The sequence below is a fragment of the Moschus berezovskii genome, chromosome 8 (genome assembly GCF_049115385.1).
Source record: "Moschus berezovskii isolate FMDL1 chromosome 8, NW_MosBer_1.0, whole genome shotgun sequence".
Classification (NCBI taxonomy): Eukaryota; Metazoa; Chordata; class Mammalia; order Artiodactyla; family Moschidae; genus Moschus; species Moschus berezovskii.
The window spans coordinates 105203099-105226177 of NC_142467.1; the positions used below are offsets into that span (position 1 = coordinate 105203099).

At 54.5% G+C, this 23079-nt stretch overlaps 1 protein-coding gene across 1 annotated transcript; it reads left to right on the top strand.

Annotated features, from left to right (window-relative positions):
- The first annotated feature begins 2478 nt into the window (after positions 1 to 2478).
- On the top strand, positions 2479 to 23079 carry RAB8A (RAB8A, member RAS oncogene family). The gene is made up of 8 exons (XM_055430458.2): positions 2479 to 2753; positions 8090 to 8150; positions 10373 to 10433; positions 14510 to 14587; positions 16771 to 16860; positions 17410 to 17475; positions 18962 to 19012; positions 21745 to 23079. The coding sequence occupies exons 1-8, from the start codon at positions 2630 to 2632 to the stop codon at positions 21835 to 21837; spliced, it is 624 nt and encodes a 207-aa protein (XP_055286433.1). The 5' UTR covers positions 2479 to 2629; the 3' UTR covers positions 21838 to 23079.

Here is a 23079-nt window from a genome sequence, read left to right on the forward strand (position 1 = left end):
ACTTTATCCTGCCAGTAGACCATGGATGGATATAGGATAAATGTTTTAGACTAAGCACACTGAAGGGCAGAATCTGGATTAGAGAATGATCAGGGAGACTAGTGGAGAGATGTCAGGCAACAGAGATAGAAGGACAAAATTTAAGAGCCATTCAGAACCTCTAAAAACCAGGCTGTGAAGGATGAAAAAGTATCAAAGCAACTTAGGTCTCACTCAGAAGATAACTCAAGCCAGTATGAATAGAAGATGGCAAGTTCAGTTGTGGATACGATGAGTTTGAGGTATCTTTAACCGATACAAAGGCAGATACCCAGAAAGTAGCTGGGACATGGAGGGATGGCTCAGCTAAAGGCTAGAAATCACCCAGCATGGAGATAATAGGAGCCAAGGAAGTGAATAAGATCACCCCCAGAAACAAGAACAGACAACCATGAGGAACAGCAGTATCTAAGAGACGAGCAAAAACCCCTCCAAAGGCTGTAATGGAATCTGAGAAGCAGCACTCAGAGATGAGGTGGTGTCGGTAATAAACGGGAAAATAAAATGGGAGCAGTGCCAAGAAAAGGAGGACCACCGGAGAATGTGGTCAAGAGTAGCAAACAACACAGGCAGAAACCTGCGAAGTGACCAGTGGCGCTGGCTGAAGCTCTTCCTAACCATAGCAAGATTAGCAGAAAAATGTGCTGCAGTGGGAGGAAGGAGAGGTATGGGCCATCTTTTATAAGTTCCTTGGGCAAGTCTCCTGACATGACACCCCAAAGTGACACCTAGCGGTGGCCATGCAAGTCATATGCTGCTGCTGCTGCTAAGTCACTTCAGTCGTGTCCGACTCTGTGTGACCCCATAGACGGAAGCCCACCAGGCTCCCCCATCCCTGGGATTCTCCAGGCAAGAACACTGGAGTGGGTTGCCATTTCCTTCTCCAATGTGTGAAAGTAAAAAGTGAAAGTGAAGTCGCTCAGTCGTGTCCGACCCTTAGCGACCCCATGGACTGCAGCCTACCAGGCTCCTCCATCCATGGGATTTTCTAGGCAAGAGTACTGGAGTGGCTTGCCATTGCAAGTCGTATAGCTCATCTCAATTGCAGGATAACATCGTGATCAAGACCTCAGTCTCCAGACTTCCCATACCCGGTCAGGGATCTAAGGTCCACACGTGCAACCTGTACGTGTGCGCGTTAGTCGCTTAAGTCATGTCCGACTCTGTGCAAGCCCATGGACTGTAGCCCTCCAGACGTCTCTGTCCACGGGGATTCTCCAGGCAGGAATACTGGAGTGGGTTGGCAATTCCTCCTCCAGGGCATCTTACCCACTCAGGGATCGAACTCAGGTCTCCCGCATTGCAGGCAGATTCTTTACCGATTGAGCAACAGGGTGCAGACAAAAAAAGACCTCAACCTCTGAAGCTGGTCCCTTTGAGTTCAAAAATCCAGCCTACCTTGTTAAGAGCCTGGGAAAGTCACTTAACCTATTTGGCCTCGGTTTCCTCGTCATAAAACGGGGGGAGGACAATACCTATCTCAGTGGGTTGCTGCTGCTGCTGCTGCTAAGTCACTTCAGTCGTGTCCGACTCTGTGCGACCCCATAGACGGTAGCCCACCAGGCTCCGCCGTCTCTGGGATTCTCCAGGCAAAAACACTGGAGTGGGTTGCCATTTCCTCCTCCACTCAGTGGGTTGGGGTGGGGCTAAAACACTATATAAATGCTGACAACACTGGCAGGCACAGAACCAACGCCCGTTAAGTATTCCCTATAATTCACACTGTGCTAACTCCTTCAGAGGTTTCCGAAGCCCCCAGGTGCGCCTCAAAGGGCTGACTGGTTTGCCTCGGGCGAGGCTCCGGGTAAGACTTGGATAACTTCTAAACAGGTTTGTGGGCCCGTCCTGAGGAGTCCTGCGGGCCTCAGGGAGCAGCTTGGTGAATGAGGTCTGGATATCTCTAGGTAGGTCCCCTGGCCAGCGCCGAGGTCCCGCAGCAGGTCTCGAGGGGACCTCGCTTCGACTATCACGGCGCCCCTGCTTTCTTTTGCTCTTCGCTCCCCTGGAACGACGCGGAAGCCTCCACACTGCACCACCACCACAGCCACGCTGCCTCCCAGCACTTGTCCGAGGGCCCACTGAGGCTGCGCGGGTCTTGGAGCGCGGGAGCCAGAGACCCCACGCTCGTGCGCCCTCTGCTGGCGCCAACGGTCTTCCCTGCGCGCGTGCGCACAAGCTCCAGATCAGCCCCTGGTTTGAGGGCGCGCGGAGCCGTTGACCGAGCTCCGGGCTTATCCCATTGTGGGGCGGGGCCGCTCCAGAGTCGAGGGAAGAAGGCGGGGACAGGGGATGCCACGCCTCCTCCCTGTCCCTATTTGAAGCCCCGTGACTCCTCACCGCTGGCCAATCGCAGTCCTCCTTGTCCTGAGCGCCGGCCAATGAGCGGCGCGTTTGGGTCGCTTCCGGCTCTGCGCCCAGTTCGCCCCTTCCCCACGTCTTCCCGAGGCTGGCGGGGTGCGGGGGCTGGCGTCGGCCGCGGTGACGCGCGTCGGGCCAGGAGCCAATCGGGGGCGGGATCGGCGCTGATGGACGGAGCTAGCGGCCAGTGGCGAGGCGCTAGCAGCACTTCCCGTCGGGGAGAGAGTGTAATATGGCGAAGACCTACGATTACCTGTTCAAGCTGCTGCTGATCGGGGACTCGGGGGTGGGGAAGACCTGTGTCCTGTTCCGCTTCTCCGAGGACGCCTTCAACTCCACTTTCATCTCCACCATAGGTAGCGGGGCTGGGGAGCGGCTGGGGGCGCGAGAGGCCCGGGCCGGGCGCGCCCCTGAGGAGCTGGGTCCGAGGGAGCGGCCGGGCGGGATGGACCAGGGATCTCAGAGGATCTGAGGGAAGTAGAGGGGAAAGGAGCAGTCGCCTGCATCGTCGTTTGGGGGTTCCCCGGCCATGGGAGGGAGTGGGGATCAGGTGCCCATTTTGCAGATGGGAAAATTGAGGCCTCAGCCCTCAGTCTGCTCAGGGAGTATATATCCTGGATGAGGTCTTGGCCCCCGCAGTCTTGTTCTGTCTTCGCAGCAGCCCATGAAGCAGTTTTTGGTTTCCTTGTCTTACTAATTGGAAGCAGGCATGGAGAGTTTGTCCATGGGGAAAGGACAGCAACAAGTGACATCTGATCTTATTATGCTTTTACTGTTTGCCAGGCGTTTTATGGTGCATTATCACAGTTCCCAATGCTCTGTATTAGGTGCTGTTACTAGTTCATTTCACAGATGAGGAATTTGAGGCTCACAGAGGACACTAGACTTGTCTATGGTCACACCGTCTACAGGTGGCAAGGATGGTATTTGTTCCCAGATATGTATGAAAATCCCATGGACGGAGGAGCCTGGTAGGCTGCAGTCTGTAGGGTCGCAAAGAGTCGGACACGACTGAGTGACTTCAGTTTCACGTTATGTCTGAACCCAGAACTCAAAGCTCAACCATCCTGGAGAGATGTGAGCATTCACCCCCAGGACAAGCACAGCTGATCCATCTCAAATTCGTGACTCCAACCTAGACATCTCCTTTTCTTTCCTCTGGAATATTTGGGGGTTGCACCCCTCTCCCTGACCTCTTTCCCCCGTGGATGAATTTCTTCTAGAAGGAATGGTGAAAGGGAGTCCAGAGACTTTCCCTGCCTGTGCCCAGCCTTCCATCCCACTGGAGAGTGACAGAAATGGCGATTGATAGCTGTCTACTCTGGGACCTGTCATATCGAGGCGGATGCCAGATAAAAGCTTCAGTGAGAAACCAAAATCAGCCGCGGCCACTGACAGCCCTGACTTCCCTATCGCTCAGCCCAGGACTGGTTGTCACTTTGCAGAACAGCCCTTGCCTGCGAGTCCAACCCACATTGTGGTGGAACAGAGTTGTTGCTTCTCAGTTCTGACATCCATGAAAGTGGAGCTGACTCCTCCCCACCCCACAAAAATGACCGCTGTCCACAAGAAAGGGTTTGACCTGAAAGTAACATCCGTCAAGCCGATGGCCTGTAAACTATGCAGCCTTGCTGTGGAGTGGGGAACTGGGAGAAAGATCACTAAGCCCAGGAGTTGGGGGAAAAAACCTAGGAAATGGGCTTTGCTTTACCCGTGTGTGCCTTATCTCCCTAATCCCCATAGTGAGCTGCCAGTTCCATCTTTGCCTTCTTCCAGAGCTGCACTTTGCAAGACATTTAGCTGCCAAATGGAAAGAGAATTGGACTAGCAGTCATTATTCTGATGTTCAGGTGCTGTTTGCCCTTGAACAATCTCTTCACCTCTCCGAGCCCTGTTTATTCAGTTTAGGAGTGGTGTTCTCTGTTTTGGCCAGCGCCTGGATGGTGGAGGATCAGAACTGTACAATGAATAGGGGGCTTTCACCACTGTCAGTGGCCATCTAGAGGAAGCACAAAGTCGCCTATCATGACAGCATCCTTCCCCGGACACAGGTCCTTCTGATTCCTCCCCTTCCCTAACACCAAGGTCAAACTTTGGGGTTTTACCTTTGCATCCCCACCAATCAGGAAGTGATGAATTATCACTCCTGGTAGACTGTGGCTTGCTGTCAGTCCAGACCTCTGTTTCCCAGAGTCAGGACCTTCCTAGAGAGAATTTGGGGGTTGAGTTTTTTGTTTGGTTCTTAATTCTTGACGGGAAAACCCAGTCTAGTCTCTGAGGAGGCCAGCCTCCACTTACAGGTGAGGATGTAACTTGGGCAAGGTCATCTAAGGCGGTGGACATGGCACTTAAAACCCAGGATCCCCCTCCTCCCTGCCAACCCCGGGATCCTCATTACATGTGTAGCCTTCCTGCTGGCCTCTGTTTTCCAGGAAAATTTAATTCCCTGTGACCTTGAAGTTATGGCCTCATAACTCTTAGGCCTTGTAAAGTTTACACTTCCTAATTAAACTTGGTGTGTTAGTAAAACCCAAGAGGCAGATAGAACAGAGTGGCGCTTAGGGTTCTGTCGATTGGACAGTGCTTCTTGATTTCATACATTCCCATGTATGTGGGCTCTCCCGGTGGCTCAGAAAGTAAAGAATCTGCCTTCAATGCAGGAGACCTGGGTTCGATCCCTGGATGGGGAAGGTTCTCTGGAGAAGGGAATGGCAACCCACTCCAGTATTCTTGGCTGGAGAATCCCGTGAACACAGGAACCTGGAGGGCTGCAGTCCATAGGGTTGCAAAGAATTGGACACGACTGAGCGACTAACACACACACACATATATAACAGGAGCAGGGAGTGTTTTAGGAAGACTTTAAGAGTGCTTTAAGAAGCCACTTGCATGTGGCTTAGTCCTGAAATACAGCCTAATGCATAGAGGCAATTGGCACTGAGCGTACCTCTGTATTTTCTTTATAGATTGGGGATTAAGTGGCTGTTCATTTTCTGCCCGGGTTACATTTTGCCAAAGCCTGCTCTCATAAGCTCCATCGATCATTTGTGGTGCGAACTTGGCCCCGTGGCTCCTGGAGTTAGCTCTCCCCAGCCTGACTCAACCCTGTCTTCTCCTTAGGGCCCCATTCATTCATTCCTTCAGGGAGGTGGATGATGTACGTGAAAGTGCTTGCTAAACCACACAGCACCACGTAGATCTGTTGCTCTTCATTTTTTTTTTTTCACGCAGCCATCTTTTCCCCAGTGCCTGCTGCACATCAGGCATCTGGCTCAGTGTAGAAGCTGGAGGGGTGACTTGGGTGGATCAGGAGAAAGCGGACCTGTTAACTAACTAGGCCTGCAAAGTTTGTGTGCAGGACTAGGTGATCAGCTTCTGGCAAATACGTACTCAACCCCTGCTGCACTTGGTCACTGGAGATGCAATCATAAATAAAAGAGCACCTGCCCTCCTGGAGCTTATGTTCTAAAGGCCAGTACTCAGATGCAGGCTTACATTCCCTCTCGTCCACAGGATAGCTCCTAAGGGAGGCCAGGATGGAATTAGCATCCCCCTACGGGGTTCTAGGCTTCCCAGGTGGCTCAGTGGTTAAAGAATGCACCTGCCAATGCAGGAGATGCAACAGACCCAGGTTCAGTCCCTGGGTCAGGAAGATCCCCTAGAGAAGGAAATAGTAACCCACTCCTGTATTCTTGCCTAGAGAATTCCTAATAGGAATTCTAGCGGGCTACAGTCCGTGGGGTCAAAAAGAGTCTGACCCCAACTGAACAGCTGAGCACACATGCATGAACCTAGGTTCTAAGGGGTCAATCCAGGCCTCAGTCTCAAAGTTTCACAGGCGGAGATTAAAAATATATACATATTTATTTATTTATTTGGGTGTACCTGGGCTTAATTGCGGCATGTGAACTCTTAGTTGCTGTGTGTGGGATGTAGTTCCCTGACGAGGGATCGAACCTGGGGCCCCTGCATTGGGAGCGCTGTCTCAGCCACAGGACACCAGGGAAATCCCCACAGGTAGAGATTTAGAACAAACTCCTAGGGGCGAAGACTGGACTTAGCTGTTACCCCTCCACACAGGCCATTCAGATGGTCGCGTTTTGCTCCTAGCTCCATGGAGTGGATAAACAGTGTCAGGGATAATACATGAAGGAGATAGAGCAGGTTGGAAGAGAGAGGATGCTTAGGAAGTTTCCCCGAGGTGGCTGGAACAGGCCTGCGTGAAGGGAGAGGGGAGCCCGGTGGCCATGGAATGAAAGAACATTCCAGGAGGGGAAGGAGCAAACCTAAAAGCACTGAGGCTGAAACATGCCCGGGCGGTATGGCCAGAGAGGAGGCTGAGAGCCATGGGTGCTGAGTGGGCCAGGTTAGAGCACTTGGGCAACTGTTCTCACTTTATTCTGGGGCCAGGGAGTCAGTGGGAAGCCACTGAAAGGTGTTGGGGGAAATTTTTAAACAGTCTTGTTATGGGAAGTTCCCTGGTGGCCTGGTGGTTAGGATCCTAGGCTTTCATTGCTGTGGCTTATTTCAATCCCTGGTTGGGAAACTGAGATCCTGCACGTCATATGGCATGGCCAAAAAAAATTTTTATTGACATATAATTCAACTCACCCATTTAAAATGTATAAGTCGGTGTCTTCGGACCGATGTACAGAGTTGTACAGCCATCATCACGGTCAGTGTGAGAACATTTTCATATGACAGAAAGACCCCACGCCCCCTGGTCAATCTTATTCCCCCACCTGGGCAAGCAGTAACCTCCTTTCTGTGGCTCCGGCTTTGCCTGTTCTGGATGCTTCCTGTGACCGGAATGATACACCGTGTGGCCTTTCACGGCTGGCTCCTCTCACTCCGTGTCGCATTGCCAAAGCCCATCCATGCAGCAGTGTGTGTCAGCACCCCTTTCCTTTTTGTGACTGAGTAATGCTCCACTTTAGGGACAGACTGCGTTCTGTTTATCCACTCGTGCTGGGGAACACACTGGAAGGTTTGGAGCCGAGGTTAGCTCAGTGACATGATTGAGTGTGTCTTTTGGAAGCTAGGGAGGGGATTGAGGGGACAGTGGTGGGAGAGCCTGGAGGGCAGTTAAGAAGGCTGAGAGGTCGCCCTGATGCTGGGGAAAGGGGCCTAGGGCCAGAGGGTGGGAGAGAAGGAGGGCAGGGTCAGGAAGGCTTCTTGGGAGGGGACCTTTCTGCAGGTTTTGCCAGGCTAACAGGCAGGCAGGGTGGGGACCACTCACAGAGAAGGAACTACACATGTAAATGCTAGCACTCCATCTCCATCAGGTACATCTCGGGCCCAGCGCCCATGTGCTTGGAGGGCCAGGTACGGGTGGCGGGAAGTGGGAGGCTCTGGCACCCACTCCATGAGGCCACAGGCCAGGGAAGGGAAGAGAGCAAGGCTTTGGCACTTGAACTGCCTGGGTTTGCCCGCCAGCCCTGCACCTCGCCAGCTTCCTTCTGTGCAGCTCCATTCTGTCCTCTGAGCAGCCTCAGCCTCCCCTTCTGTGAGAGGAGAAAGTTCACCAGGCGCCTCCAGATTTGTTTGAGGGGTTTAGAGATCCTGCGTGCCCAGGCGCCAGCAGGTGCCCCCGAGACCGTGGCAGCTGTTACTGCACAGGTTGGCAGCACCTGCCGTAGATGCAGCTTGGGAAAGAGGCTGACGGTGATGTGCCTTTTTTCTTTTCTTTCAGGAATTGACTTTAAAATTAGGACCATAGAGCTCGATGGCAAGAGAATTAAGCTACAGATATGGTAAGCATTGTGGCCTTCATCAGCCCCTCCGCCAGCAAGTGCTTTGAGGTAGAAGCCCCTGATGCCCGCCCCCCCACACCACCCGACCATGGCCCTCACCTCTTTGTGCCTAGCCCAAACACTTTGGGGTTTCTTCAGAAGCCCCAGGTGAAGGGACTTCCCTGGTTGTCCAGTGGTTAAGACTCTGCACTTTCACTGCAGGGGGCATGGGTTCAATCCCTGGTCAGAGGACTAAGATCCCACATGCCCAGAAACGTGAATGTTAGTCACTCAGTCATGTCTGACTCTTTGCAACCCCATGGACTACAGCCCCTGAGGCTTCTCTGTCCATGGAGTTCTCCAGGCAAGAATACTGGAGTGGGTTGCCATTCCCTTCTCCAGAGGATCTTCCCGACCCAGGGTTGAACCCAGGTATCCTGCATAGCAGGCAGATTCTTTACCATCTGAACCACTAGGGAGGCCCCTTTTCCCCAGCTATATGGCCAGAAAAAGAAAGGAGGAGCCGACAGAAGCCCCAGGAACGGTGCTCTGCTGGTTGATCGGGCTTAGAGTCAGTGTCCACCCCCTCTGAGTACGTAGCCACCAGTCCCAGTTCACATATGGGCGCACACTGTGCCTCAGAGCAGCCTGCTCCCTTTGAGCTCACAGAGAACCCTCATAGCGGCTGTGAAGGCCACCAGAATAGCAGGATACCTATACCCGGCCTCTCCATGAGCCCACCAGCTTGGTGAAGGAGGCCTGACATCACTTCCTCTTTTCTCTCCTGGGTACACCCAGGCCTCATTTCCTAACACGCGGACCTGAAACCCCAGAACCGAAAATGAGCTGAGGCCAGGCCCGACGGTGAGATCTGTTTCTGTTTGGCTCACCTGGGATTGACTTCCTGTGCTCCATAAAATCAGAATTTGTGAGTCCCCATCACGGATTGTGGTCTGTAGGCCACCGCCCTAGGAAGGCTGGGCTCAGGTGGTCAGATGTAGGAGGGCCTCACCCTGCAGCCCCATCACTCACAGGGGAAACAGAAACCCTAAACCATACAGAAAGAGGTCACATGTGGGAGGGCAACTCAGTCCTTCCAGTCCAGGCACGTGCCTGTGTGTGGGATGGGGACCGTGAGATGGTCTGCAGAGCCCCCTCCCTGCAGCTCATCTCCCCAGCTCAAGTCTCAGATGCTGAGCACTGCCCCACCTGCCTGGCAGGTCCCCTCAACTTCAGGGGTCTCCACCTCTGAGCCTGACTTCAGAATTGAAATCTGGTTGTGGCTCGGGAGGCAGCCAGTCTCTGGCCACCTCGTAAGTTACAGGCCATTCAAGTTCCTCTATTTTACAACACCTTGGCTCCCTGGCAGCCTCAGTGCCCAAGTTCAAAGGGACACTGCACCAGCAAGCAGGAGTTTTGCTTTCTTTTCCTCCCCTCCTCCTGCTTCTGCTCTTAGCAATCACGGTGGGGTTAATGACTCTTAAAACTCTTCTAGAACAGTCGTAAAATAATTGATCATAACTGCTAACGTCACCTGCTGTTGGCGGCCAAAAGTCAACATGGCCCCAAATCAGGTGTGTCTGTCTGGTCCGGACATGCCGAGCCCTGAGCAGAGGGTGGTGCAGGGTCACAGGAAGAGCCCTGGGCCCAGAGACTAAAGCTATGGTCTTGCCCTGGCTCTGCCACCAGCCAGTTGTCACCTTCAAACAGAATACTGAATACCTCCGTGCCAGGAGCTGGGCTGGGCAGGGGCATATCTGACCCAGGTGTCACCACCATACCCACAAGGAAGGCCTTTCCCCCGGGGTCTCCACCAAGATGGTGAGCAGGGAGCGGCTTCCTGAACTTCTCGGGGCTCCCCTAACTCAGCCCACTAGCGAGGGCTGTGTTCCCCTGCCACCTGCCAGCCCCTTCCACACACCTGGCCCCAGATTTTCACAGATAATACCATCCAACCTTGGCTCTTCTGTGGCTCGAAACCCTGGGGGAAATCCCCAGGAAGACAGGGTGTGGAAGAGGAGTCATTCTGCCATATCCCCGGCCAGGAGATGTCAGACAGCTGCCCTGGCCACGGTTTCTCTCTCGTAACGGGGGCAGTGCCCCACCACAGAGCGGTGGCTCGGGAGGAGGCGGCCTGTGAGAAAGCTGGCTGTCCGCCTGGGCACACGCCGCTCTTCTCGCTGTGACGGCTGTTCTTGTTCTGCATCTCCGCTGATGCGCCTTCTCCTCCTCCTCCTCGTCAGGGACACTGCTGGTCAGGAACGGTTTCGGACGATCACAACGGCCTACTACAGGGGTGCAATGGTACGTATTGGTTTGCGTGGGGTTTGGGGTTTTTTTTTCAAGTCAAATGAACATCTCATCCTTAGATACTGAAAACAAGAAGTTTCTGAGGAGCCCATGGTCTGGCTCCTCGGGGGTCCTTGGTCCCAGGTTAGTTGTAGGTAAAGGCTGTGTGCCCCACCTCCACCTCCTTGTCCATGCATCCCCTTCCAGCTCCAGAGACAATGCAGGGTTTAAGGAAACCTAATTCCCCAGGAATGAAGGAAGGCACAGGAAGCCGGTTCTTCCAGGTGAGGTCAGGTAAATCGGAGCTGGCATGCCCCAGCGCTGAGGAGCGCTCACGTGGCCCGCATCAGTCTCTGTGGAATTTGCTACCAAAAGCTTGAAGATCTTCCAGGAGCCAACTCGCTCGGGGTTGTTGTCTGTTATATATGCTTCCTGGGCCTGAGGTGGGGTGAAGCGACTCGGGGGGCTCACTCTTCATCCGTCGAATATTTTCACCAAGCACCTTCTCCAGGACAGGCCCAAATCAGATGCAGAGGGCACCCTGGCCTGGACCAGGATCCTGTCCTCACGATCCCCAAGCAGGTCCCACACCTGTGAGGAGTGTATACAAAGCAGGGTGCCCAGGGCTGCAGGGAGTGGGAAGAAGGTCCCCAAGACCTACTCAGCCACCTGGGTCGCTCTCTGAGCACATTCTCCTTGTTTGGAAACTGGTGCAGAAAACAGGAATGTCCCAGGCAGCTGTGAGCATAGATGGTCAGTTCCCCATTTCCAGCTCCAGCTTTGCCCCATCCTTTCCACTGTGCACCCCATCAGTCAGCTGCTTAGACCTGTTTCCTCCACTAGGCCGCAAGCTCCAGGAGGGCTGGGCTGCCTCTGGGTCCCCGGCACATGCCCGATGCCTGGGACCAAACTGAGTATGCTGGGAGCTTGGGAAATGCCGGCGGACAGCAGCAATGAATAGAAGCATTAAGTATTTAGAGCATCCCACACAGCATCTGAACATAATAGAAACTCAATCATGTGGGTTGCAACCTTAGTGCTCCTCATTAAAATTGATTTACTAATTTTCCCCTTACCTTGCTATGCTCTGGTACAGCAGAGGTCTTGGGGCACTTGGGTCCTGGTGGAGCTTTTGCTGTTTGGCCTCAGGCAGACCCTGTCCCTCTCTGGGCTGAAATAATACCTCCACCCCCACCCACCAGCCACTCGCCTCATTCACCAAGCCCTTCTCTGCAGCTGGCAGGGGGCCTAGGTCTTGACCATAAACCCCTGAATGTATGTGCCAAGATCATCCCCATTTTACAGATGAGGAGCCTGAGGCTTGGCACCATTTCAGGCCCTGCTTAAATTCACACAGAAAATAAATGTGTGGGCCAATAGTGAGTGACTGGCTCTTCCCAGCCCTCACGTCCTCAGCGAGCTCCTGATGAGGCAGGACTGAGCCGTCTGTGAGACCCTGTCCAGCCCCAAGATGACCGTGCCCTCCCAGACCTGCACCAGCTCATACGGGAGCTGCCAGCTGTGTGTGGCCATTTGAATCTAAATCTGTTAAAGTTGGCAACCCAGGCCCTCAGTCCCACCTGCCACGCTTCAGGTGCCCCAGAGCCGCGTACAGCCAGTGGTGACCGTAAAGCATAGGGCAGGGAACATTGCCACCACTGCAGCCCCATCATCACCTTTTCTTTGTCCTTGTGGCACCAGACCCTTGGGTCCAAAGTTTGGGGAGCATTGGACATCCGGTATCCAGTTGTAAGCTTGCAGACAGATCTGGGGAGCTGTGCCCTAACAGGCCAGGAAGATGCTCACTTGGAGCGTTGAGGGGAGCTTCAGGGAGGACCAGAGATAGAGTGATCCTGTGTTTTGGGTTTCCCTGGTGACTTAGCGGTAAAGAATCCGCCTACCGATGTAGGAGACGTAGGTTCGAGCCCTGGAGAAGGAAATGGCAACCCACTTCTTACACAGAAGACTTTTATCTTCTGTGGGAATGTAAGCAGGTCTTCTTGCCTGGGAAATCCCATGGACAAAGGAGCCTGGCGGGTTACAGACCATGGGGTCGCAAAGAGTCGCGCATGACTGAGCAACAACAGATGTTTTCCAGGGACTCCTGTGCCTTCATTGCCCCCTCTCAAGCCCCCTCAGGTAAAAATCTGGGACCTTGGAATCTTGCATCCATGGCACCAACCTAGCAGTGGTGGCAGCAGAATCCTAGTCTATCAGAGGGGCCAGTCCCTGAATAAAGGGGCAGAAAGGCCTCCCAGGCCTGTGGCGTTTCTTGCCCTGTCGGTAGAGGCCCCAGTGATGCTCGATTCAGAGTGTCCACCCGCCAGAGTTTTCTTCTCACACTCACCTTGGGTGGAGCGTGGCGCATATCACAGCCTCTAAAAGCTCCTCCAAGTCTTCCTATCCGCAATCTCTGTTTAGTCTGCACAAGAGACCACTGAATGAGGATTCCCAGATGGCATTTTTGAGGAGTCGTGGCTGTGGCGGGCTGCACCGCCACTTTATGTAGCCTCAGAGTCACAACGGGGATTGGGAATTGCAGCGGCTTGCTTGCCCTCTCTGTGGTTTTGTCAGAGCCTCACCCTGTGGTTATCTGCCCAGCACACATGGCCCGTGTTCTTACTCTGCAAATTCAGGCAGCCTTAGAGACATCTTGGCCAGCACCAGAGCTTGTGAACGGAGGGGTTAGGCTCCTGGAGCAGGTGCTTGTTGTTTAGTTATTAAGTCGTGTCTGACTCTGCAACGCCATGGGCTGTAGCCCACCAGGCTCCTCTGTCCATGGGATTCTCCAGGCAGGAATACTGGAGTGGGTTGCCATTTCCTTCTCCAGGGGATATTCCCAGCCCAGGGATCAAACCCACGTCCCGTGCGTTGCGTCACAGGCAGATTCTTTACCACTGGCCCCCCAGGGAAGCAGGTAAGGTGAGGGAATGAAGTGAGCCCGGCCTTGACAGGACAGCTGGGGCCGTGTGCCTCAGAACTCAGGGGCAGAGCCACAGAGTGGCTGGAGATCCTGTTGCAGGCTGGCTCACCACATGCCCTGTGGGGATGTCCAGGGCAGCAGGGGGCCTGTCGCATTGTGACCCTGAGCACTGCTTGATCCCGTGGAGGGTCCAGGGAGGTTCCTGTCATCAGCTCTGTCAGAGCTGGGTTGGAATCATAAAGGTCACTTCTCTCTGCACTTCAGTTTCTTCTTTTATCAAGTTGGGTTTTTGTCTTTCTTGGCGATGGCAGATTGTAGGCTCAAGCAGAGGCGGGTTCACTTTGCAGCTGTTTCAGAACCCATGGACCATCTCCCAGTTGCTCACACGTTGGTTACAGAACCACAGAGGCCTGAGCGTTGCCTGCCTCAGGGCTTGAAGCCAGCCCAGTAATGGTGGGGTTGCTGGAAGGCACATGGGCATCAGGGTTTGTCCCCCTAGGCTTAGACCCCACTTGTGTCCTTTACTTTCTCGTGTGTCTGGAGAGAGGGACCTAGCCCCCCTCCCGCCCCCACTTGCAGCCTCAGGGTCCCCATTCTCACAGTGGGGAAAGTGGGGCCACCTGACCCAGGGTCTCAGGGAGACGCTGTTACAGTGCCCAGCTCATGGTAGGCACCAGATGAGGGGTGATGCTGGGATGAGCAGAGGAGGCGGCCCTGGCTGAGTCTAGAAGAAGACTTGGCAGGGTGCGGGGTGAGTGGGTGTGGAAGAGGCCGAGCATCGCCACGGGTGGCAAGAGGGGCAGCACGGTGGGCATCAGGACCGCGGAGCAGTCTGTAGAGCAGGGGCTGCAGGAGGCGAGGCTGGAGGTCGGCCACTGGGCCCTTGCTGGCTGCCAAGGCATGCGGGCTTGTATTTTTCCTGCCTGCAGGGCTACTCTGTAAGCATGAGGGTAGTAGTGTCTGGACTTCTGGAGGAAGGGTCACATCAGTGGCCAAGAACAAGGCTGGAGCCTGGGCCACTAGGGAGAGGCTGGTGCCGGAGCCCCGCAAAAGGAAGGGTCCAGGAGGGTGTCCTTTCAGGGTCCCTGCTGCCCGCCTTGCTGGGGCCTTCCCCCGAGAGAGCGCGCAGCTTGTCCAGAGCCTATGTGTCTGTCTTCCCCCTGCTCAGGGCATCATGCTGGTTTACGACATCACCAACGAGAAGTCCTTTGATAACATCCGGAACTGGATTCGGAACATTGAAGAGGTAAGTCTCCGGGAGCGCCCTGATTACCCATGAGATCCCTGAGCACAGAGGCACCTTGAAGTAACTCGCTAGGAACAAAGGGACGAGAATCCACACAGTCAACCCTGGAAACCACCCAAGCGTGGCTTCGTCACAGAGCAGCCCCAAGAGCCCGTTCCCCCAGCTGGGCTGTCTGGTTTGGGCGACCTCGAGAGCAAGGAAAAAAGGAGACCAGTCCCGGAGAGCACTCAGTGCTTTCTAGAGAAGGAAGGGTCTCAAAATGGCGTGATCTTTGTACTTGGAGGGTGTGGTGAGGGCGTGTCAGGCCGGACTTTGAGCTGCCACTAGGCGGCCTGTGAGCTGGGAGGAAGAAGCCGTGCTAAGGCCCACCGTGCTGGCCCTGCAGCAGCCCATGGGAGGAGACCTTGACCCCCAAGGGAAGAGAACCCCAGACCCCCCTTCCCGCCCCACCGGTCCCAGAACCAGTGTGGTCATCTTCCTGCTCTCCAAAGAGCTTGCCCTCACCCCCGAAAGCCTCCCCCGATGACAGACTTGTGGCTTTTGATGACTCACCGGTTGAGGCTTCCAGTCTGAGAACTTCACGCACCTGTGAAGCCAGGGCTGAAGGTCCCAGCACAGTCAGCACGTGTGAATAGGTGCTCTGGGCTGAGGACCCCACATGTGCTGGCAGGAGGGGGCCTCACACCAGTCTCTGGAAGCTCTCCGTTCCGGCCAGTAGGCAAGAGAGCCCTCCAGTTAGTAGGACGTTTGGGAGCAGTGGAGAGCGTTTTTCTGAGGCCAGATCTAAGCTACAGCAAGAAGAACCTTTTCTTTTTTCTAAAATGTATTATTTATTTAATAACATTAAACCCATTCTGTGCTTGAATGAAAAAGCACACACCCTTTTTGAAAAAGAACTATTATTTTTGAGAACAGAAAAGTTCTGTTTTCTTTAGTCACCTTTGATCCACATTTTAAAGATAAGAAACATTATCATTTCATTTATAACACCAAAATGGAGGCCCAGGATCAGAGTGGTGAAAAGCTGCACTGTCCGTGGGTGGCAGAGCTGAGATTCAGACCCTCTGCTTTTCTGATGTCTCTGATTTAGAACGAGTGACCATGAAATCAGCCCACTCTTTTTTTCCCTCCTTGAGAAACTGGATAGGCTCAATCATGGGTCTGGATGACTGTCCATTTCCTGTGCTTTAGGGACCTTTTGAAATCCTCCTGTAATAGTTTGCACACTGGTGTGTCTCTAAGGGCCTCTCGTAGCCTAATCCTCCAGGAAGTGAGGCCCACTCCGGGGTGTAGAGGAGAGATGGGGGAAGGAACCGTTTTCAGGCGTGAAGTGAAAGTCACGCAGTCGTGTCTTGACTTTGCAACCCCATGGACTGTAGCCTGCCAGTCTCCTCTGTCCATGGAGTTCTCCAGGCCAGAATTCTGGAGTGACTTCTCCAGGGGATCTTCCCAACCCAGGAATTGAACCCAGGTCTCACACTTTGCAGGTGGATTCTTTACGGTCTGAGCCACCAGGGAAGCCTAAGAACACTGGAGTGGGTAGCCTATCCCTTCTCCAGTGGATCTTTCCAACCCAGGAATTGAACCGGGGTCTCCTGCTTTGCAGACAGATTCTTTACCAGCTGAGCTACCAGGGAAGCCCTTTCAGGCATGAGGGCAGAGTTAAGGAAACGCCCTTCAGGCAGAGCACCCAGGGCTGCTGACTGCCAAGGGCTAGGACCACCCCGGGCACAGCCTGTGTCTGGAGCCCAAAGCAAGGGAGCTGGAGCCAGGAAGACAGTCCTAGGACAGCGGCTGATGCCTCCAGCAGGGAAGCCAGGGAAGGAGAGAGGCGAGCAGGGGTCAGGACCCAAACCTCACTTGCCTCCCATAGGCCAGACACCGCCTTGAGTCCAAGGACAAGCACAATAACCTGGTTGATGCAGCCCATAGAGAAGGCATCCTTGGCCACCAGAAAGCATGCACTTGGTCGGGGTGGCAGGCAGAACCCTGCGCTCAGCACTGGCACTGGCCTAAGACACAGGACAGGCCTCTTGGCCTCTCTGAGCTTTAGCTTGCCCTGTGTTCAGGGTGTGTCTAGCCGTCCTGATCACACCGCTCTGATCTTGGAGCATGGGTTGGCAGTGGGTCTACAGTCCAGTCTGCCTCACCTGTCCTCTCCCCCACCTGCCCCTCCTCCCCAGCACGCCTCTGCAGACGTCGAAAAGATGATACTTGGGAACAAGTGCGACGTGAATGACAAGAGACAAGTTTCCAAGGAACGGGGAGAAAAGGTGGGTGTGGTGACCAGCTTGGGCTTGGCACTGCCAGGTACTGTGGGGCAGAGGGACCTCAGGGTCTAGAGTTCCCTTCACAGAGGCCAGCCCTGCCCTGCCCTGGATGGGCCCGAGGGCAGGCTTTAGAAGGGGAGAATCCCTCACCATCTTTATGAACAAAGATGACCCACCCTCCCGGGATGCTAGGCTTAGCTAAGGCACACAGTGGAGTCGGATGTCAGTGGGCGTGTGCCTTGGGAAGGGAAGGTGGGATGCACATGCCTAGCCAGGCTTCAGCCTAAAGACTGAAAGCAGCGAGGGCTTCCTGGGGTGCTCTGCTGCTCCCACACAGCATCGCGTGGGTCCCCGTGAGGCCAGAGCAGGCAGAGAACAGAGCCATGGTTTGAGCCAGGCCCTCTCGACCCTCCTGCCAGGGATGTTCGCCACCTACTCTGCAGGGGGCTGGAGGGCGTAGGCCCCACTCTGTCTGTCTCAGCCCCCCTCACTGTTACCTGCATAGGGGCACCCAGCGGCTGATGTTCACATGTGTGTCTCCCTCCCTTCCAGCTGGCCCTGGACTATGGAATCAAGTTCATGGAGACAAGCGCAAAGGCCAACATCAACGTGGAGAACGTGAGTCCCAGGCTCGCAGCACCAGCCCCTTTGGGCCGAGGGTCAGATAGCACACTCCAAGGAGGCTCTGTCTCAGGGACTGGCCAAAGGCTCCCGTGGCCTCTAGACTGATGACCGAGAGGTTCTCCTTGAGCAACACCACATGCCAGGCCCCTTGCAAGGTCCAGGCAGTCTGGGGGAATCACCCCTTGTTCTGACACCAGCAGGGGCCAGTCCCAGCTGGGTACCTGGGACACAATCTCACTGGCTCTCAGGCCATGCTGGGGAGCAGGTGCGGTTTTGTGGGTGGGGGGACCGAGGCACAGAGAGTCCTCCAGCAGCTGGCACCCAGGCCCGCCTCCTGGTTCGCGCTTTCATTCACAGCGCCCACCCATGCAGAGCAGGGGGCCCTGCCTGAGACTTGGCCCAGGCAGGCCTTCCTCTCTGTTCCACCAGCCCTGTAGCTCCCCTGCCTTCTGCTGCATTACGCCACTTCTGAGATCTTTCCAGAACGGATCTTCCACACCACTCCCAACCTCAACCACCGATAAGAGGCACAGAAAGCTGTCCCTAGCTGGCCCAGCCAGTGTGTGTCGCCGGTGACTCAGGCCTCACCCGCCTCTCTCTGGCCCTGGCCCCCTGGGCCATGCCCTCCTCCAAGCCTTTACCGTGGTCCCACCCCCCTTCCCTTTCCCGTCAGGGACGAGCCCATGCGGCCCATCCCCCAGGCCCTTAGGCCCACCACTTTGGGCATCCCCTGCACCCCAAGACCCCCTCCACAGCAGAACTTGACCACATCAATGAGTCTTCGGTGAGACTCTGCCTCTCCCCGGACCAAGAGGCCTTCAACAGCACGTGCTAAGGCTGATTCGTTCCTGTATGAGGCCCAGGGCAGGGCTGGTGCCAGAGTGGGGGTTGGAAGTGTTGCCCAGATGAGGGGAGGGAGGAAATTAATGGTCAGGAGACTGGAACCAGCAGCAGCCTGGGGTCAGGTCAGCTCGAGCCTTCACCCATCCTGGGAAGATGAACCTTTGACATTACCTACCAGGCCTTTCGGGGCAGCAACCCAAAATGAAGTTTGTTTGGCCAAGGAGCCACTTGTCTTTCTGCCCAGCCTCTGACTGTCAGAAGCAAGGCAGAGCAGGCAGACAGAGCACAGGGTTCAAGGCCTGAGAGCTCCAGGAGTCAGTGAGTCGCTGGCTGCCTTGGGGCAAGTCACTTGGCCCCCTCCAAGCCTCAGTTTCCTTTCTGACCAGTCAAGAGTGATCCCACCTCCCAGCGTCATTGGCTCAGGGGAAGTGGTGGCCTGGGTGAGCGGGGGTGTCCCTGCAGGGACAGGAGATGGATGGGGATGGACGGGTGAGCCCCAGCCTGGGTCTCTGTCCTAACACTGTTACCCACCCTGGCTCCGCCACCGAGCCACACGCATTGCATGGCAGGGGCCAGGAACCAGCCAGCCCCCATCTGCCTCCCACTCACAGGGCGCTAACTGTGTGCTATTCCACAGGCCTTCTACACTCTCGCCAGAGACATCAAAGCAAAAATGGATAAAAAATTGGTGAGTGGGTATCCCTGCTGGAGCTGGCCAGCATCACTGCCATGGTGTGATGCATCCCTGGGCAGGGCCCTGCTTCTGAGGGCTGCACCTAGTAGGGCATCACTAGGAAGGGGGGCCAAGTTAGCAGGTGGGGGGGGACATCCACCCTGAGCTTGCTCATCAGCTTCATCTTTTTTTTTTTTTTTAAGAATGACATAGTTGTTTTTAATTTATTTATTTTGTTATCTATTTGACTGCACTGGGTCTTTGTTGCCGAGTTGGGGGCTACTCTAAATTATGGCGCGCTGGCTTCTCATTACAGTCGGTGGCTTCACTTGTGGATCACGGGCTCTAGGCTCGAGGGCTTCAGTAGTTGCAATGAGCGGGCTCGGTAGCGGTGCACGGGCTTAGTTGCTCCACAGCATGTGCGATCTTCCCAGGTGGGAGATCGAAGCCGTGTCCCCTGCATTGGGCAGGCGGATTCGTGTCACTGTGCCACAAGGGAAGCCCGTCATGGGCTTCATCTTTCCTCTGGCCCAGAGCTACTCAGTAGCACACACTGCTCACTACGCCCACCAGCTGGCTGGGGACACACAGCCCTTTCCTTCCCTCTCAGGAGCCAAGCGTGCAGGAAGATGGAGGGCCTCCTGCAGAAAAACCCTCCAGGCAGGCCTAGAACCACAGTCTACCCAGTCGCAAGGTCCCCAGGCAAGGCTTGTGTCTTGACAGCTGCTGGTTTTCCATCCTGACAAGTCTGGCAGGTTGATAGCCTTTTTCCTTCCATCCTCAGTCTGCAAGTTGTGGCAACCTTTAGTGCACCCCAGGGCTCTGCGGCTTCTAAGAGGTCTTGCCTGAGTCCCGCCCCATACACCCTTTCGTTCATTCCCGGCTTCTTGGTTTCCCACACGAGCAGCTTCTTGGTCCCAGTCATCAGCACTAGTACTTTCTTGGTGGAGTCTGAATGCGGAACTTGGTTTGGGGCACGTTCAGCACCTACATGCTGTCGTGAGTCTTGCTCCAGGGCCTCTGTTCCAGGAACCATTCTTTTCTGCCAAGTGATGCTTCCTGTTGTCTGATACAGGCACTCTCTTTATGACCCATTCTACACATGGTCATTGATTCTAAGATGCTGTGAATTGAATTGCAGGGCACATGATCGATTGAGTAGCAGCTCTTTAGCCAAAATAAGAAACAGTCTGTGTAAGCCAACATACTTTCAGAAAAATTTTCTTACATTGTAATTTTCTTAGAATTCTTTTCTCTTCAATATAACTGTAAAATTTTGATTCTTAACCATCGTTCTGACTCACTTGGGCCCACTGGGAGTTACATGGGGCATCATGACAACACTTTATGCTTTTATTTTTTTATTTTATTGTACAGTTATTTTTTATTTCGGCTGTGCTGGATCTTTGTTGTGGCACACGGGTTTTCTCTAGTTTCAGCGCGTAGGCTTCTCTTACGAAGCATGAGCTCTGGAGGACACAAGCTCTGTAGTCCCAGCACACAGGCTTAGTTGTCCCATGGTGAATGGGATCTTAGTTCCCTTCCCAGGGATCAAACCCACGTTCCCTGCATTGGAAGGTGGATTCTTAACCGCTGGCCCACCAGGAACGTCCCTGCCTATGCTTTTCATACAGGCCTGTTGGTTGCCTCCTTCCAAGACGTAGATTATGAGATGCTGATGCTCAGCGATAATCTATGTAATTTCTTTTTTTTTTTTTTTAACTAAGTTGCAAATCACCAACAGTTAAACTCTGTCCAGTTCTTACTACCTTTGTTTATGTTCAGAGTGGCAGTCCCAGATCATTTCCTGTTGGTCTTTTTCTTTTTTTTTTTTAATGTAATTGACATGGGACATTGTATAAGTTGGGCATTGTTGTAACATTCAGTAGTTACTATCAAATAAATTCAGATTTTACCTGAGAGCTAAAAGATGAGAAGAAATTAGTCAAAGAAACAACACCTGCACCCTTCCAAACATGTTGGAAAAAATGGGATTTCAGATGTCAGGGCTGGCAGGGGCCAGATCAGAGGCTTCAAATGCAGGGGAGCAGAACTGATGGCTTTTCAGAAGGGCTCGAGTCCAGGGCGTGCCTCACCTGCAGCAGGCCGGAGGGCAAACCGTGGGGAGAGGTGGGAGCCGGGCAGGGAGGCCAGTGAGTGTGATTGCCAGCGGGACCCGGAGCCCAGCACCTCCACATCCCAAAAGGCAGAGCCCCTCGCTGCCCTCAGCTGCCTCGCTTATAGGTGCTTGGGACGGGTGGGCGGACAGACGGGAAGGAGGGGTGACTGGGAAAAGGGAATGGGGGAGAAGAGCGTGAGACGGGTGATCAGTGGTCGGAAGGATGTTGGAAAGGGGTGGATGGGTGGATGAGTGAGTGATTGGAGCAATGCACGGTTGGAAGGAGTGGTGGGTGGGTAGTAGATGAAACACAGATCTATGGGTGTTTGAAGTTTGAGTTGTCAGTTGGAGGGGACAGCCGGAAGGATGATGGATGATAAAAGGGGATGGTTGGGATGGTTGGTTGGAAGGAGATGGTTGGAAAGAAGGAAGGGGGTATATGGATGATGGATGGGAGGGAGTGGGTGGTTGGATGGAAGGGGATGGGTGGATGGTTGGATGGAAGGAAGGAAGGAGACAGGTGGACGGTTTGTTGGAAGGCGACAGATGGATACATTGGCTGGTTGATTGAGGGATGTAGAGCTCATGTTGCTTGGCTGTAACCCCAGAAAACCCCTTGTGATTTCAGGAAGGCAACAGCCCCCAGGGGAGCAACCAGGGAGTCAAAATCACCCCGGACCAGCAGAAGAGGAGCAGCTTCTTCCGATGTGTTCTTCTGTGAGGAGTGCCGCCTTACTCTGAGCCTCGCTCGGCCCAGCTGACTGTGCCTGTCCTGAGTGAGCTCCTCACTCAGCCGGGGCCCTCCCCCTCCAGCACCCCCTGCCGCGCCGCGGCCACTGGGCCCACGGCCACCAGAACACAATCGAGAAATCGTTTATTTTAGCAACTGATCTTTTTCAACTCTGGAGATGGAATGAGTGAAAAGAACCTGCTGTCCTTCCTGCGACGTCCGCTGAATGGGTCCACATAGCGTGTAATGAGAGAGGTGGAGTCGCGGCGTGGCCATCAGTAGCAGCCCACGCGGCAGGCCACCACCTCTGGGCCTCGACAGCCAGAGCCCCACTGGGAAGCCCATCCACCATCCATGTCCCCCTGTGGCAGAAGCGAGGCCCCCCAGAGGCCAGCTGTCGCTCCCAGAGAGCTTGGCTCCGCATGCAGAGCGCGACGACCCACATCAGGCCGGGAAGCACCTGCCCTGCGCATCCGACGCCCACTGTCACCTCTACTCTCAGTTTCTGGACAAGTGACAGAAACCATTATCCCCACCCCTGCCCCGTTCCCCCATCCCATCTCATTTTAACTGTCAAACCAAAGGGAAGCACAAATTAAGGAAATCCTGAGGAAAGAAGCGTGGCGTGGCCTTTCCTGTTTACAGCCAGGTTCAGCTGGGCCTCGGGCTCGGCCGGTAGGTCTCCCCAGCAGTCCCCACCTGAGCACCGAGGGGTCACCGTGCGTGCCTCGGGGGCCCACTCAAACACCGTCTCCACTTGGCCCGCCCTCCGTCGGGGCGCCCGCTCCACTTCCTCCTCCCATCATCTCCAAACGGGACGTTCTTTCTAGAGATTTTTATTTTTCCAGATCCGTAGTGTCAGGAAGTGATTCCGTCTTTGATTTACAATGGCAGGCCCAGGTGATCTATCGGGAACACATGCACACCCTTCCCACACCGAGAGCTCGGGGTGGCCTGCAGGGCCGGGCTGCAGAGCAGTCTGGGTGGGTTTTCAGCTGCCGTCATCACCTACTGCTGTTTCAACAGCTCTTAAGTTCCCGGAGAGACGGCCATCGGGACCAGGTCGCCAGGTCAGAGGGGTGTCACCAGGGAACTTTTCTCTTTCTTTTTTGAATTAAAACCAACATACCAGCAATAGTCGGCTCTCCCCTGGAAATCTCTTTAACCTGTTCTGTTTACGTCGATAAATGCACTTACAGAAAAGAAACAAATTAAAGCTCATTTCAAAGCTAA

Coding starts and splice junctions, on each gene's coding strand:
- RAB8A (XM_055430458.2), top strand. CDS start 2,630: ATGGCGAAGACCTACGATTACCTGTTCAAGCTGCTGCTGATCGGGGAC. Junction 2,754..8,089: donor CACTTTCATCTCCACCATAG/GTAGCGGGGCTG, acceptor CTTTTCTTTCAG/GAATTGACTTTAAAATTAGG. Junction 16,861..17,409: donor CCAAGGAACGGGGAGAAAAG/GTGGGTGTGGTG, acceptor CCTCCCTTCCAG/CTGGCCCTGGACTATGGAAT.